The sequence below is a fragment of the Trichoplusia ni genome, chromosome 12 (genome assembly GCF_003590095.1).
Source record: "Trichoplusia ni isolate ovarian cell line Hi5 chromosome 12, tn1, whole genome shotgun sequence".
Taxonomy (NCBI): domain Eukaryota; kingdom Metazoa; phylum Arthropoda; class Insecta; order Lepidoptera; family Noctuidae; genus Trichoplusia; species Trichoplusia ni.
The window spans coordinates 9688590-9704234 of record NC_039489.1 but is presented as its reverse complement, the minus strand read 5'-3'; the positions used below and the strand labels follow the sequence as shown (position 1 = coordinate 9704234).

Genomic DNA, 15645 nt, shown 5'->3' with positions numbered 1-15645 from the left:
AAAATTTCATATTATTATGTCATGCCAACACGGTTTGTGAGATGCAGTTCGGTGACGGCCGGAAGGACAGACAGACGGACAGTACTTGGACAGCCTTATTAATATTGTTTGTGGAGACCGTCACAAATATGCAATGATATACATAAAGAATAAGCATTTCTGGATTCACAAAATACTTTTTCCCATCTATTGGCATAGTGACTCATCACACTACACTAATATCCATTCGATGTTTCCCCTATTAATATCTTATCCTGGATTAAAAACCCCACCAAACCATCCACCCAACACAATCACCTAAATCCGTTCCAGGAAATCCAAGAAAAAAGCTGTCCTCTCATGTCAAATGTCGGAAAATATGTGTCCAAAGCCGTTAGCATTGACTAAACTCGCTAAAAGGTTTTGTTCGGCGTGTCTGTCGGTCTAACTGTACTGTTAATAGTGACGACTTCTCGTCACCGTGTCGTAAAGAAGTAAGCTACAGGTGATTTATTATGATTCGAGGACGAAAAACATGGACGAAATTTTCGACAGAGTGACGACAAATGAGGATAGAACAATAAGTATATGAACCGATTGAATTTCAGAATTAAAGTGTAAAAAGATTGTTTTCATCACAGTTTTTAATTGATTTCATCAAAGTTTTTAGGACAATCTGTGGTCATCGTAGAACTGATTATTAAATAAAAAAACCAATTAAAGTTACAGTTCTTAACTTAAAAACAAGTACGAAGGACGTGCAATCAAGTATTACTGAATGGCCGCACACTTCAAAAATGGTAGCGTAGGATTCAACGTACAGTCAACAAACAGCTGCCTTTAGTTCCGAATTAATTAACAATAAACCTAATTCTTAGAAAAAACCTAATTAAACATACATAATAGATAATAGGGCGGCATAACGTCCGGCGCGTTCGGCGGCCGGGAGTCGAGTGACACGGTGTCATTAGCGCGCGACTCACGCGCAGGCTAAACTGCGCCACGTGCTGCGCCCGCGCCGACAAAAGCAAGCGCGCACCCTTGCTTCACGTACAGGCTGTTTTTTTAACTATTTGAAAACCTTTTTTGTTTGGTTAAATGTTTCGGGCGTTTGTAAAGCTTTTGGGTAAAGTTAAACTTATTTTTCGTTGAGAGCAATGACATAAGGTTTTATTTAATGTTGTGTAAATAATTATAAGAAAATTATATAAGAGTTCAAATTTTACGTTATTTTATGAAAAGTTGTATGGTGTTACGCATTGTAATGTAAATGTTGATGGCATAATTTTCATATTGCTTTTAGCATTAGCCTACGCTTTTATTGGTTTTGCTAATAATTTAATTATCAATACTCAATAGTTTCTTGCTATTTGTCCAAATACTTAATATTTTATATGAAGACAAATGGATCAATCAATTTCCAAACACGCTGTATACATATCAGAATGACGACGTATTTAACAGTAACAGCAGGGAGGTCCAGGCAAAGAGGCCGGCATGACCACCGAAATCACGTAGCCAGCCACCCTAATGTAAACAATAGACAAAGGACCCGACGGTTATTAGGATACCCGATTATAATCATAGTTAGTACAGGTGGGGACTATTCTCAAGGAAAAAGGAAGGAAAAATGATTTGATGAAAAAACCGTTTAAAACCTCTTTGTTAACTGACTCTTCGTATTTCTGTAGAGTTGTTTCAGTAATTGCATTGTTGAGGTGCTATGTTTCAAATTTTTATTTGCTTAAATATAAGAGCTGAAAAATGATATAGTTGTAAAAGTAAAAATTAAGCCTGGTATCTTGCCTATTGGTGTTAGTATTTAGCTAACTCGTTAAGTTGTGTAACTCAAAATTTCTGAATATTAAAATAATATAAAACCACACCAGATTTAATTCAGATATCAATTTTATATTTTAAATTCCTTATATTTTGGTTCTATCTCTTACATGATCAAAACACCTAAAATATTAACACGATACACATACAGTATTATACCTATCAAAAATAATCCTTAGTGAACCCACTATCTTGAACTCACCAATATAATTAATTCTCTGTTAAAACTTCTCGACTCGCCAGTCCGGCCCGATTTACCGGGAATCCCGAGCCGTGTAGGGTGGTGCACTGATTTTGTCAGTTCTTTTTCACTAAAGAGGTCGTTAAGATCTCATCGAGTCGTAGATTACACTTCGTAAGGCTATTTTCGTATGACAATGTTATTGTAGAGTTTTTAAGTAGAGTTTTAATTGGCAATCAGTTATCGTTTATAGTATAGTACTTATGTGCCATAAAATTATTTAAGTATGACTGTACGGATAGCCAAGTGTTTGAGGTCAACCTGCTAAATGCAAAGTGCGTGTCGCGGGTTCGATCCCGGTGTAGAAATAGCGTTAATGTTATTCAAGAATGTTTTCTTCTGAGTTTTGGTGTAGGTTTGTAAAACTCCCTGCGACCCAAAGATTAGTTCCTTAGTGCGAGAGCCTTATTTAAGTTTTGTTTTAATCGTTTTCAGTGTAATTTTAAGTGACTGTTGATACTAGAAAAAAAAATCTTAATTGAAAAAGCAACATGAACTTAATAAAAAAAGAGAAAGACATATCAACGGAATTGGAAACCTCCTTCTTTATTGAGTTGGCTAAGAATTCACACAGCGCTTTAATACAATTTTCAAAATATAATTACCAGACGGAAACAAAACTCACATTTCAATCTTTTATGTTTCACTTACCTATTTAAGTATTCAATCAACATCAAATTCAAAATCAGTCAACCTGGCCAAATTAATTAACCTTCACTAAATTACCAACAGTATTCTTTAATTAAAACTGTATCAGACCTAGTATTATCTAGAAAGAAACCTCTATAATCCATATAAAACTATTTATTATCATAAGTTTATTAAGCTAACTAACACAACCTGTAATTTTGTTATTAAAATTACACTCACCAATTTTTAAAGTGTTAAGATCATTTTTGATTCTTAATGTTTATTTTTTTCGTAAGCCGGCTTACTTTTAACTCTTTTGTAAATGACTAGGTTTCGCCCCTGACTTTGGTTGCGTTATTAATTGGTAGTATTTAATTGCTATGCCTTTTTGTAATAGCAGTTTCAGATATTGTTTATGGACAAAAAAGGGGTACAATGAAAACTAACAGTTTTTAACACAATTGCTCGGTTTGAAAGGTTGCAAATACTTTCAGCAGCGTAGGAAAAAACCTCCTTTTATTATAAATAAGTGTTCTGTAATCAATGTTTGTAATATTTTTTTTGACTGAATAGTCTATTTTAACCCTATAAAATTGAATGCAGCGAAATGTATTGTCTCTACAATTACTTGTAAGCTCAATATATATCTTTGTGTCTTGGCTGTCGTCCCATATGAAATATCTTTGACGCCATCGAGTAAATTGTGTACTTTTTATAATTTTTCTTAGAACACAGAAGGACGTTCCGACGATCACCTGTGTAGGGGATAATTTTATAATCTTTAACTCAGGCCGTTAGTTACAAGGTAAGTAAAACGGACCTCACTTAAGATGCATTTTTAACAACAGGGCTGTCGACTCTTGTAATTTTATTTGTTGAGGCAAAATTGAAAGATTACAAAGCACGGATTAGGATTACTAAGTTTTGATTGAGACCAATTTCAGGGTATAGATCGTTCACGGAATATTCAAATTCGAGATGATTCATCTTTTAATGCCTGCTTTAAATTCGTATTCGAGTTTTGTAAGTTTTAATCTAATGTGGTATTAAGGATTGCGTGTTGAGCTCTTGCAAAGTAATGCTTTAGGTTTTTGCTTTAATATGCTGTTAGATGATCGTCTAAAGGTTTTGATACGGATAACTTAACGGAGTTTAGATAAATTAGTAGAAGTGCTTACGAAGCGACTACTTATGAAAAAAATCCAAGACGTACTTCTCAATACTTTTTAAATGCAACGGTTTGCTCACACATATTCATCGGGATTGCTCGACTAGTTTCGGAACCAACTGGAGCTCGTAATCATTCTGACCTGAATTTTGCTTCTTTGGGTGAAATATGCTTCAGTTGCAGTCCACCTCGTCTTCCACTCCATCAGAATTGCCCAATTGTTGCATCTGGCCAGCCCTTGCAGCGGTCGCGGGGTCGTTGGGCGTGGTGCGCAGATGGCGCGATTGCCGGCCGATGCGTCCGTCCTGTTTACCTGCCTGGACTCCGCAAACAAAAGCTACACACTCTTTACACCTCCCGATACTCACTAGCCAAGAGAAAATCGTATAAAACAGAACATTTATCACATGGAAATACAATTTCCCATCCCATAAACTTTTACTGAATCCTTGCTTTCGTTCATATTTGCTTGATAGAGTCGGATCGGATAGAGTAAAGAAGTTTATTGGTAAAGCCTTAAACCAAAGTGATCCAATTCGAGTTTTAAGATATAAACCAACACATTTAAAATTAAGTCTATTTTCTATACTTTCTCTAGCCGTTGCAGCGACTCTACTTTTAAAGTTCATCTGTATCGATGTTGCTAAGTTTTAAGCTGAGTATTTGTTTTTAGAATAGATTCAAGGAGAGTGAAATATTAATCATGGTTTATTGCAAAATGTGGAGATTTTCACCCTTCAAACTATACTCCTCAATTATAATAATGTTAGGCATTCATACAGAGACTAGGCTGACAGAGTTTAGGCTGAAACCTGGAAGGTTTCCGTTTTGATTTATGTACTTATGTACTTTTTATGTTCCTACCTACATACTAATTGTTGTATCATTAAGATTTTTTTATTATATTTATTGGTCACAATAATTAGAATCTTTTAATGACCTCCCATAAGTATCTACGCGAACTAATTATTTATAAACGAGATCTTTGCTCCTTTACGTACGAAAATAATATTTTTAATAACTTTAACGAGGTATATAATTTAAACCTTTATCTAGATCAGCGAGACATATAATTTCTCGTGTCCTTGACCCTACAATTCCACCTGTTTCGAAGTTGACCTTAAATCGGGCTAATCGATGGAATCGTTGCGAACGGGCCGGCGCCCGCGCACCCGAGAAGGGGGGCAAGGGGGAATCCATGCCCGTGATTTAATACCCCACTCGCTAATTATGGCTTGTTCAAATTGTAGCTTTCTCACGGAGAGCGAGACCGGTTACACCGCCGGTTAAAACTTTGAGTTACACAAATTTTTATAAATAAAATTTCACATAAAATACACTATTACTATTTTATTGGATTATAATTATAGAAACGTTATGAAGGAAGTTATTAATGTTAATTGGCTTCTTAATGAGGTTTTGGTATATGTAACGTGTATTACGGCGGTATTTTTTATAAAATCTCTAGTTACTTGTTGGTGAGAAGGTAAAGTGTATTTTTGTTATTTCTTAAATGCTAACGGTGTCAAATATTTCAAGACGGTAAAAAAATCTGTAGCTATCGTTTTATCACCCCTCGACTCATAGCCAGGAATAATGAGTGAATTAACATGATTGATGTTTCATTTATATAAGCACACGTAAAAATATTATTCAAAACCTACTGGTATAATAAGCAACGAAATCTCCGTCAAAAATAATTTATCGCGATAAGCCAGAAATACAATTAATGCAATTAAACCACGTTTAATCCTAAGTTAAACTCAGATCAGGTGCACATCGTATCTAAGATGCGCCGATCCTGTACCTTACTGCATTCGCTATACTTATTCTGTCTGCCCCAACCTGTTACCCGGTCAACCTTCGAGCTATCGCTTTCTCACTCCCCCACACTTAACCTCTCATACATCTCTCCCGCTCCAACGATCTCAGGTCAGGCCGAAGCACATTACCGTAATGATACTTAAACACATATTTAAGTTAAGATTCTTTTTCTCTTAAAAAGTTGTATGTGAGTGTGTAGTCTGGTATTTTATAATTTGTAGTGTAATTCTGCATGTTTTTGAGATTGTAGACGTGTTTTATTGTGATATACTTGTTTCAGGCGATTATATTGTAATGGGAATTACCCTTATTGTCTTTTTTTTTAAACAGGTGGTATGGGTAGAGAGGTAGGTTTTACTTTTGGCATGTGATATTGGTTTATTTGTCCTCTTGGGTACTGTGCGTACACTTATGTCACATTTTTATTAAATACTAGCTGTTGCCCGCGACTTCGTTCCCGTGGGTAGAAGAAGATGTAAGTTATGATTTATACCCGTCCTGTTTTTCTTTCACATTTTCCATTGTATCTTCGCTCCTATTAGTCGCAGCGTGATGGTTTATAGCCTAAAGCCTTCCTCGATTAATTGTCTACTCAACACAAAAATAATTTTTCAATTTGGACCAGTAGTTCCTGAGATTAGCGCGTTCAAACAAACAAACAAACAAACTCTTCAGGTTTATATATTAGTATAGATATAGATATAGATTAGACCCTACTCTCTATTGTGTTGCATAAATATATGTGAACAAGGTTGATTTTCCCGTAGCAACTTTTTGCGTTTATTTTAATTACTCATGAGAAAATCGATACTTTAGCTGAATCTCATAGATTGACTTGTTACCTTATAACGTCAAGATGAGATGAGGTACATCCGTCTTCACCGCCAATTACCAATCATGTCTGTTTAGCTAGCTATTATGGTATTAACCACCCAAGATACGATGTAAAACTGCAGTATTATCTTAATTAAATACAATAGGTATATTGCATTTGTTTTTGATTTCTATTGCGTAATATTTGGAGATAAAAAAAGTGTAAAAAAAACCTTATCCTTCGTTGTATCTGAATTCCATAACACAAGTGCTTTAGCAACTTACTTTGGGTTCAGAACAATGTATGTGATGTTGTCCGCATTTATTTAAAGGAATCACTGTTTGGAATTTTCACTTATTTCATTTAATGTCAAAGAAATTTTCTAGATTCTACACGATTTACGTAGAAGTAAAAAAAAACAACGAATGATATCTTTAATGATCAGTCTGAAAGGAGTAAATCTGATGACATTTTATTCTTGGATAAGTACTTCTTAGGACTTTCTTCGTATATAATAGTCATCTTCCTCGACTTCTGGACAACCTGGCATGTCGTCGACATGGGAGAAAACTGAAAAAATAATAATTATATAGAGGAAACTTTCCCTGGCAGACTGTAAAATCACGAATATATGTAGAATACAGTAGAATATCAGTTAATTAAGTTACACTTATTTATTTAATACTGTAGGGTAACGAAAACAACCTCATTGCATCAAAGTTGTGGATTTTAAACCTTATGGATTTAAAGTTAAGTATCTTTTTTGCCGTGTATAATATTTGATGTCCTGGGGACCACATCCCTCTTTGCGTCTTGCTTTTAAGAGCAATAGTCTAACTTTAAAAGCTGGTGGTAGATTTTCCGCGCCAGTAGAGAAACTACAAAACGCTAACAAGCCTTTTATACTTTTAAAAACGTCCCCCGCACTAAGGTCTTTAATCCTTGCGTATCGGAGAGTTTCACAAACATTCCAGTCACATGCACAAATACACCCAAAATCACCCAGCCTGTCGCGGGGATCGCACCTGTGACACGTCACGCATTCCTGATACCTTAGGTAACTCATTCGGGTATCCCTGATAAAGTCACCTTGTCAAAAAGAAATATCAATCCTATATTCGAAGTTTTTTATTCTATTGCGATGCGACATTGTCTAAGGTTTCTGCCTTCCATATTCCCTTTAACTATAGCTTGTTATAGAATATATGAATTAGAGATATATAAAAATGTTGTTTACTTTGGTTGTGATCACAGGCGTACTCCAGCAGGTCACAAAGGTCCAAGAAGGTTCTTTGTTCTTCACCCATCTTGCCGCAGACTGCTATCGTATCATGTATACAAGCTTCTGACAATTGACAAAATTGTTCTATTTTATTCTGCAAAGTCACATAAAAAAAGAATGTTTATTCTAATGTCTATGTAAACACTACTAAACATTAAAAATATGTAATGTGTAAGTAAAAAAGTTTATGTAAACTTTTGGCATTAAGGGAAAAAGACTTAGGTTATCATCGGATTTACCTAACCCACTCACTAGATACCGAGCAGAAAAATGCTTCTATTCACAAAAAGTTCAGTTTTTCTTATTTAAGAAATATTATTTATCCTGTTTTAAAAATAGAAACTGCATTACCGATGGAGTCGACGCGTAGCTCGGAACGTGGCAGGTTACTGGTGAAATGTTAATGAGGAGAAATACAATATCTGAAAAAATAAATAAAATAAAACAATTATATACGTATACGCTAAGAACCACCGAGACGACTAATACTCTTGTTATTAATCAAATCAAGTTCTTTAGAAAAAACCGTGGCTTTATTACTAATATATCGCTCGCGTCGCGGTTTAATGCCACAGCCTAAAACAGGACAATATTACTAATTCTTAGTTATCTGTTTGTCTGCCATAAGGCTTTATATTGAATAAAAACAGTTTGGTTTGTTCTTCAGCCAATTTGTATAAAATCACAGAGTTGGTAGTCCGACTCCTTTTTAATTAAATTTAACCCTACCATTTGATAGTGACAATTAACTCACGAAATAGTATTATTTCAGCAATTTTCACCCACATTCCGGTGCGACTAAACTTAGGAGACGCTAACGTTGATACGTAATACTTCATGAAATAATAATGAACCACTATAATATTGTGTAGGTAGGCAATGCTTTATTAAGGGGTATGCAACATTTTGGCAAGTTGGTTATTGTAAAGATAGTTGTGTTTCTTGCAGATAATTTATAGCTTAAGCTTATTTAAATTCATATTACGGGCCTTAATAAGTACTACGTAAATAGTTATTTATTTTAGTTTTTGATAATATTGTAATGTATCAGGAATGTCTTGTATCCCCTAAGCGATGTATGTTGTTTAGAATAATAAATTTATGGTATAAACTGTAATTAAGATACTTAGATTGAGTTTTTGTAAATACTTTTTAAACGAAAATGGGGTTCTCCATCCGGGGGTTTTTGAATGTTTAATAAATTTTCTAAAGTTGTTATAATATTACTTAAAATATAAAAGATTATATTTAGATCTGAAAATATTATCACCTAGATATTTACTGGTTTTAGTGTAATTTAAATTATTATTAGCAAGAATTTCTTGACCGTTATCCAGTTAACAAAAAATGTTATCAACTCCTGCAAGTAATGTGTCAATCTAAAGCATTTTGAACCATAATATTGTGTGTTGTATAATAATTTCCTGTCCCACAGACTTAGTTTTGCTTTACAATGTAAACAAACATAGCTATTGTTAAATTAGATCGCGTCTGTTTGTTTGATCGAGTGTTCGTGCGCGCTATGATATTTAGAAAAGTTTTTACTAGTAAGTTCATTTATATGCAACTTTAAACATTTATGTAAGTAGTAATAAAGTTGCAGCGATAATCTTACAAAAAAAAATATTATTACAACTGAATTGTTTTTTTCATTCCGTTTTTTTTTTTTACTTTTATGCTACTGAGCTACTTTAAATACTTATATTTATTATTTATGAATTACAGCAGAGTTTGTTATTATTTTATTGTCGAATTTTAATGGTTTAGGTTAAAAGTAAAAAAAAATAATAATTTAAAAATAAATAAGCTTATTTATCTTAATAATATGTTATTTTTTCAGGTTTACTAGTTATTGGATTAGCGGCAGAAGTTTGGTCTCACGTTGAAATCGAGTCTGAAGATTACTTTTTCCCCCTAGAACCGGTAATATTATACGAAATTCATTTTGTTTACTATTCCTTTTCGATTTGTTTGTATTTACTTTGGTTAATTGTAATTGTTTACTTTACTTTTTATTAACAACAAAGAAATATTTTGTAACGTAAAGTTATAATGTTCACCCATCATAGAAATAACAAAAAAGGTTAAATAATATATATTATGTAAGTATTATGGTTGAACCAAATGTATATTTTCTCACGAAGTTCTTAATACACTTGTACTTAATAATTCCTACTACTATTAGTTTGCTTAAGCTGTTATTCCTACATCTTTGACAGTCGTTACAGGTAGTCAGAAGCTTGAAAGTCGGACAACCAGTCTTTTTTTTTTTTTCGCTGGGAAAAAATGCTATTACGCATCCCCTTCCCGCCGGGGGGCGAGAGAGGGGTATGTGGGACTCCCCGGTAAACGACGTTCCCGGTATACCCACTAAAAAGACCCAGCGGCACTCCGACCTCGCCTGAGTGGAGGGGGCCTGGGAGTCCATGTCGTCCAGTCCCCCACCGGCGACTGCCTGCCTTGCGGCAAGCCCCTCAAGCTCCCCCCCCAGAGGGGAGGGTGCTTTATAATGGCCGGAGCATGGGGGGTGATAGTTGTGATGCAGGCGGTGGCGCCCCCGCGCCTGTCGCCCGCTGATCATCCCCTAGGGCAGATGAGGACGGGCGCTGTGCTCTCCGTCTTCCGCCCCTTCTTCGTCTGCGGAACGCCGCCGCGAGAGGGTCGTCCTCCCGCATGCGCTCCGCTGCCTCCTTTTGTGACATGACGACCTCACAGAAGGAGGCTACCGCTTCCCATGCCTCCGCACTCCCCAGCATGGCAGCAATCACGCTGGGGAGTGAGAGGTCGTCTCCGACCGCTGCCATCAGGGTGCGGCGGGGTGCGTCCCACGATGGACACACCTCCAAGGTGTGCTCGGCCGTGTCCACCGCGGCTTCGCAGTGGTGGCACTGCGGAGTCTCCTCCCTCCCAATCCGGTGCAGGTAAGATCCGAAACAACCATGCCCGGACAGCACCTGCACCAGACGCAGGGAGAGGCAACCATGTCGCCGATCGAGCCAATCCTTGAGGACGGGCCCGATGGCGTCTGACAACCAGTCTAACCCAAGGGTATCGTGTTGCCCAGGTAAATGGGTTGAGGAGGTCAGATAGGCAGTCGCTCCTTGTAAAACACTGGTACTTAGCTGAATCCGATTAGACTGGAAGCCGACCCCAACATAGTTGGGAAAATGCTAGGCCGACGAATACTACTTTGCTTAAGCACCTTTCTTCTATTCCAGGTTATAAATTTCTGCCACATGGCGGAGCAATGCCAGCACGACTTCGTGCCAATCTGTGGCCAGGACTCGCTCGGCATCACCAGAATGTTCTCTGACAACTGCGACCTATATGAGTACAACTGTGATGAAAAGAAACGTAAGGAAAGCTTTAGAATACAGTAGGATACCTATTATCCGATAAACCGATTCGGATAATCGGACAATAGACTGGTGACAACGAAAAACGAACTGTCACACATAAAAACTGTCCCTACAACCTTCATCGTCCTAATTCTTAAATCTAAGTATGTGTATGTACTATATCTTATGTATTAGTATTATTTTCCTTAGTATGTAAATAAGTAAGTCTACATATTGCACATTATGTATGTCTAATTAGGATATATATATATTACCTTACCTTTATTTATAGGCAAACCTACCTCTTGATATCTCTGCATCACCCTATGGTTGTAAGTCCGCCATTGTACATTTAATGTATAGAAGTGTAAATAAATAAATAAAATAAACTTTTTAAAATTCAACAAAAACATTTCTACTATACGCAAGGAGTACACTAGAGATAGAGAGTGAGAGAGAGCAACTGAAACGTGGCAAAAATTTAATTACTTAAAGTACTTGTACACTTTTCTTGTTTGCTTGTCGTTCCGGTTGGATTTTAACTCAATTTTGAGGCACTTCCGAAAAGCTAGCAGGTTGAATTTTTAGGGTAGCTTCAAACCCATAAATGCAATTTACAACTATTAAAACGGCTTGACCGATTTGAATGGTTGTATTTGACTGGAGTGACTTTTAAAAAAGTGGGGTTTTAGATTTTTAAATTCTATTATTTTTTTCAGAATACCGCCACGTGAAGTTAGACGCTTGCAAATACGAGGCGGCTGCTAACGATGAACCATTCTAACTCATTGTTACATGTATATAAATTATTTGTACTAATAAATATTACTAGGCATAAAATACAGTGATTACGCAGATATTTTTTAGTAGAATTAGTTTATAAAAAAACTTATTTGTCCTTGGACGATATACGTTTGTAAGTGGTACAGAGTATCAAGAAGTATTTCTTGGTCAAATTGGCGATTTGTAACATTTCACGTCCTAAGTTTTCTGTTGCATATTATGTAGAGATACTAATATTATAAATAGGTGAATTTGTGTCGTTTTATTGCTTACCTACTTATAAACTTCAGAACCGAAATTGAAAATTATTTTAAGTAAGGATAACCACGCTGTTTGTGGGTGTCATTTACATCATATTAACAAGGAAAATACTGCCAATAGATTTTGTGACAAATGAAGCTAGATTTTTAACCTTTATGTTTTACTTACTAAAGTAATGTGTTCTAAATAGTAATATTAGATTTTTCTCTACTTTTTTCATGAACTTTTTTATTTCACAGTAGATCTAAAACACACTTATAAAAATATTAAAACATCAATAGCACATATTCTCAGCAAAATAGACTTCAAACAGGAGCAGAGGCAGCGATGCGCACGCGCAAACAACAGCCCGAGCAAACTTCACAAGTTTGACGTCACAAGCCGCCTACGCGTGTTACATATTCCTAGAATTACTTAAACAAATAATGTTGTTAGATGAGTCGACCGACAACCAGGCTTCAGTAAATACTTCTTTGAATGCAATAAATAATACTAGTACATCTGTCCAAATATAAAGTCTAAACCTCTTTACGTCACAGAAAAAAAAACAACCCTTGGAGACTACATAACAGATATGAAATGGAGACTTCTATCAGCCACTCCACCCAAACGAAGTTTCCACAATCGTCAACGGAAACAATAAAAACATGCTTAAATATATGGATTTATTTCCGACAGGTCACGTGACTGATCAATCTTCTCCATACATTGATGTGTTTTCTAATGACGATAACGATTATGAAAATGGCACTTAGATAGAACGCAAGAGCATATTGGGAATTTTTAAATTGGAATACTTAATTTAAAAATCCGATTTCATATTCTATAAATACCAGCTGTACTAAGTTTAGATGTTAAGCACTACCCATCGTTCAAAATTTTTTTTACCTACGAAAGATGTAATATAATGTATATAATATGTAAATTGGCTATTTTAATAATTTATCTATGGCATTGTACTAATCTCCAGCAAGTAAACATTACCATGGTGACACCGTGTCAAGAGGTTTAAGTATTTCAAGATATAATGTATTTCAATATCGGTCTTTTGAGACAAGGTTGACGTACTGTGACTTTGAAAAAAGATTGGTCTTGATAATCTACACATTCTGTGAAATTTTGTTTTTAATATGTGATTGGATAAATTGCAGATTATTTTCATTGTAATACATGATGACATTTCTTCTCTTTAATTAAAAAGGCAAGTCTATGCATTTCTTGCAAATATTTTTTTTTATTTTTTATTTAAGTATATAAAATTTGCAGAAAATAAATACGAAACACTAGATAATGTCGTTTTTTTAGCTATATTTCATAAAGAAAACTATTAAAACACCTTACATCCCAGGCTTACCTTCATACCTTCCGTAGCGCATGCGTCTTCATAAAGATAAAACCGAAGTGCTCTTGCGAACATCCCATTACGCGTGTACAATGCTCAATTAATAACTTCGGCAGATATCGGCTGTCTTCGGCAGACATCGGATGTCTTCGGCAATGTTCGGCACGTCGCGCGTCGTAGCCACTCATTTTACAAGGCTGATAAAATTGAAGAGTTAATTGGATCTAGTAGGCTTGAGTTATGATTGGTGCGGTCGGTGTATGATACACCGAGTGGATGTGTTGGGTTATCCTTCTCTTTTAAACCGATTTAAAAAAGAAAGAGATTCTTATATTAGAATTTCATATTAGATTAACCGATTTTTTTTATTAGTTTTTCATTTAACGGTCACATTTAAGTTTGGCCCAATAGTTTTATATTTGAAGTCGGTTGTATGTTTAAGTTGTGAAAAAACAATATGTGGCAACAATTATGATGAACGAAAAAAATGCTAATAGCGCCGTATATACTATATACTAGATATCTACTATACTACTATTAATACTACTATTAATTTATTAATTCTCAAAGACCTCCAACAAAGTGGCGCGTGCGCAACTAATAACTCTTACAAAACAAAGCGGATGTTTTAAACTGTGAATGAAAGTAAGTAGTGTCGGTCTAGGGACAAAGGCACCATAGAAGCATATTAATGATTTAATTATTACTATATGAGGTCACTTTGTTGATCTAGTCGTATTTGCGCGTTAGTAGAGTCTTGATAGACTTGTTTTTCACACTCAGTATTTGAAATATTAGTATGTCTTGTTCATATTGTTGATATCATCATCACATCATCGTCTGCTGTCCTGTACCATGAACTTTTAAAGTATAACAACTGCATGTAGAAACGAGACGGCACTACACAATGCATGTAACAGCGTCTCGTTTCAACAATGAAATAAGGAACTAAGTAGGTCTCTGAGCCAAGTGACATTTCGAAAATGTTTAGCATTGACAGAGAACGTTCAAATGCAAAAGCAAATCTGCGTCACGTGACTTATCGGAAGAAAATGTAATTTTCATACAATTTATATTTATGTATGTATGTACATATATAGAATTATGATTACCAGTTGCCTGGTACTCATAATACAAGCTATGCTTAGTTTAAGACTAGATGGCGTCGTGTGAAAATTTTGAACTAGTATTAACGCAAGCAACTATAAAAATATAACGTGGCTAAAGCGGCAGACCTCATTAAATCCATTGCACTTGTTGCCTACACAAAGTTGCATTATTTAGAGACATTTCAAATAAATGTTTAAGTAGATATCGGCTGTAAGATTCCAGTTCCTTTCCTGGTAACTAATCAGCTAGTATCGTAATAGCATTGTCATCACCTATTTGTCGTTTTAACAGAACACAAGTATTGAGTTTCTGTGTTAAGATAAGATTTGCACAACTTAATGTTTCCGATAGGCTACGTATTTATTGTTCCGACCTTTTTGTTAGAAGAAAGGTTAGGTTTTAATGTCGAAAGGAGGTTGTTTACGTTGATATTGACAGTACTGGTGTGTTAAAGGTTTTGTATAGAATCGAATATCAGAATCTTATACAAGTTTTAAAACTAAATCTTTTAAATTTTTTTGTTACTTTTTATGCACAAAAATAATGAAACACCTTCGTAATTTAAATCTTTTAATTCGTCTTTAAGTACTCATAAGTCATTAGGCAAAGGCATCACTTTTTTTTGGACTAACAAAATTCCAAAGCTTCAAAAATCGCGTTCTATTTTTGATACAGTTTCGAGTCTAGTTTGTTTGGTGTTCGTCTGTTTGCACAGATGTCGGCGCGCGCATCCGTGCCTATTACCATATATGTGATAATGTTTCCAGACGAAAATGCCGAATTTTGACTCAAAGCCGACTTCAGGTGACATTGGTCACCATGTGTTAAATTCAATTAGACAACTCGCTCTTTCTCTTTCTTTACCGTAGATAGTAAAAGAGATGCGAGATTTGTGCCGCTGTTGACATAAGGAACCAGTTCTGTCAATATTTATATGTCAAAATGAAAAGGTTATGTCAGAAATTACAGTAGCTAGGTCTAAAAGGTTTTGAGGTGAAGTTTATAGTTAGGCTACGTATAGCATTAAACAAGAT

The 15645-nt window shown here is 35.4% G+C and overlaps 2 protein-coding genes across 2 annotated transcripts; one reads left to right on the top strand and one right to left on the bottom strand.

Moving 5' to 3' along the window:
- Positions 1-6835: 6835 nt before the first annotated feature.
- LOC113499538 lies at positions 6836-8596 on the bottom strand. Its single transcript, XM_026880051.1, has 4 exons — positions 8532-8596; positions 8129-8199; positions 7733-7871; positions 6836-7065 (listed from the first exon to the last, which is right to left on the bottom strand). Exons 1-4 carry the CDS (start codon positions 8563-8565, stop codon positions 6989-6991), a joined length of 321 nt encoding a protein of 106 aa, XP_026735852.1. The 5' UTR covers positions 8566-8596; the 3' UTR covers positions 6836-6988.
- Positions 8597-9206: 610 nt separating this feature from the next.
- Positions 9207-13028, top strand: LOC113499537. The gene is made up of 4 exons (XM_026880050.1): positions 9207-9324; positions 9618-9700; positions 10996-11131; positions 11835-13028. The coding sequence occupies exons 1-4, from the start codon at positions 9300-9302 to the stop codon at positions 11897-11899; spliced, it is 309 nt and encodes a 102-aa protein (XP_026735851.1). The 5' UTR covers positions 9207-9299; the 3' UTR covers positions 11900-13028.
- Positions 13029-15645: the final 2617 nt, after the last annotated feature.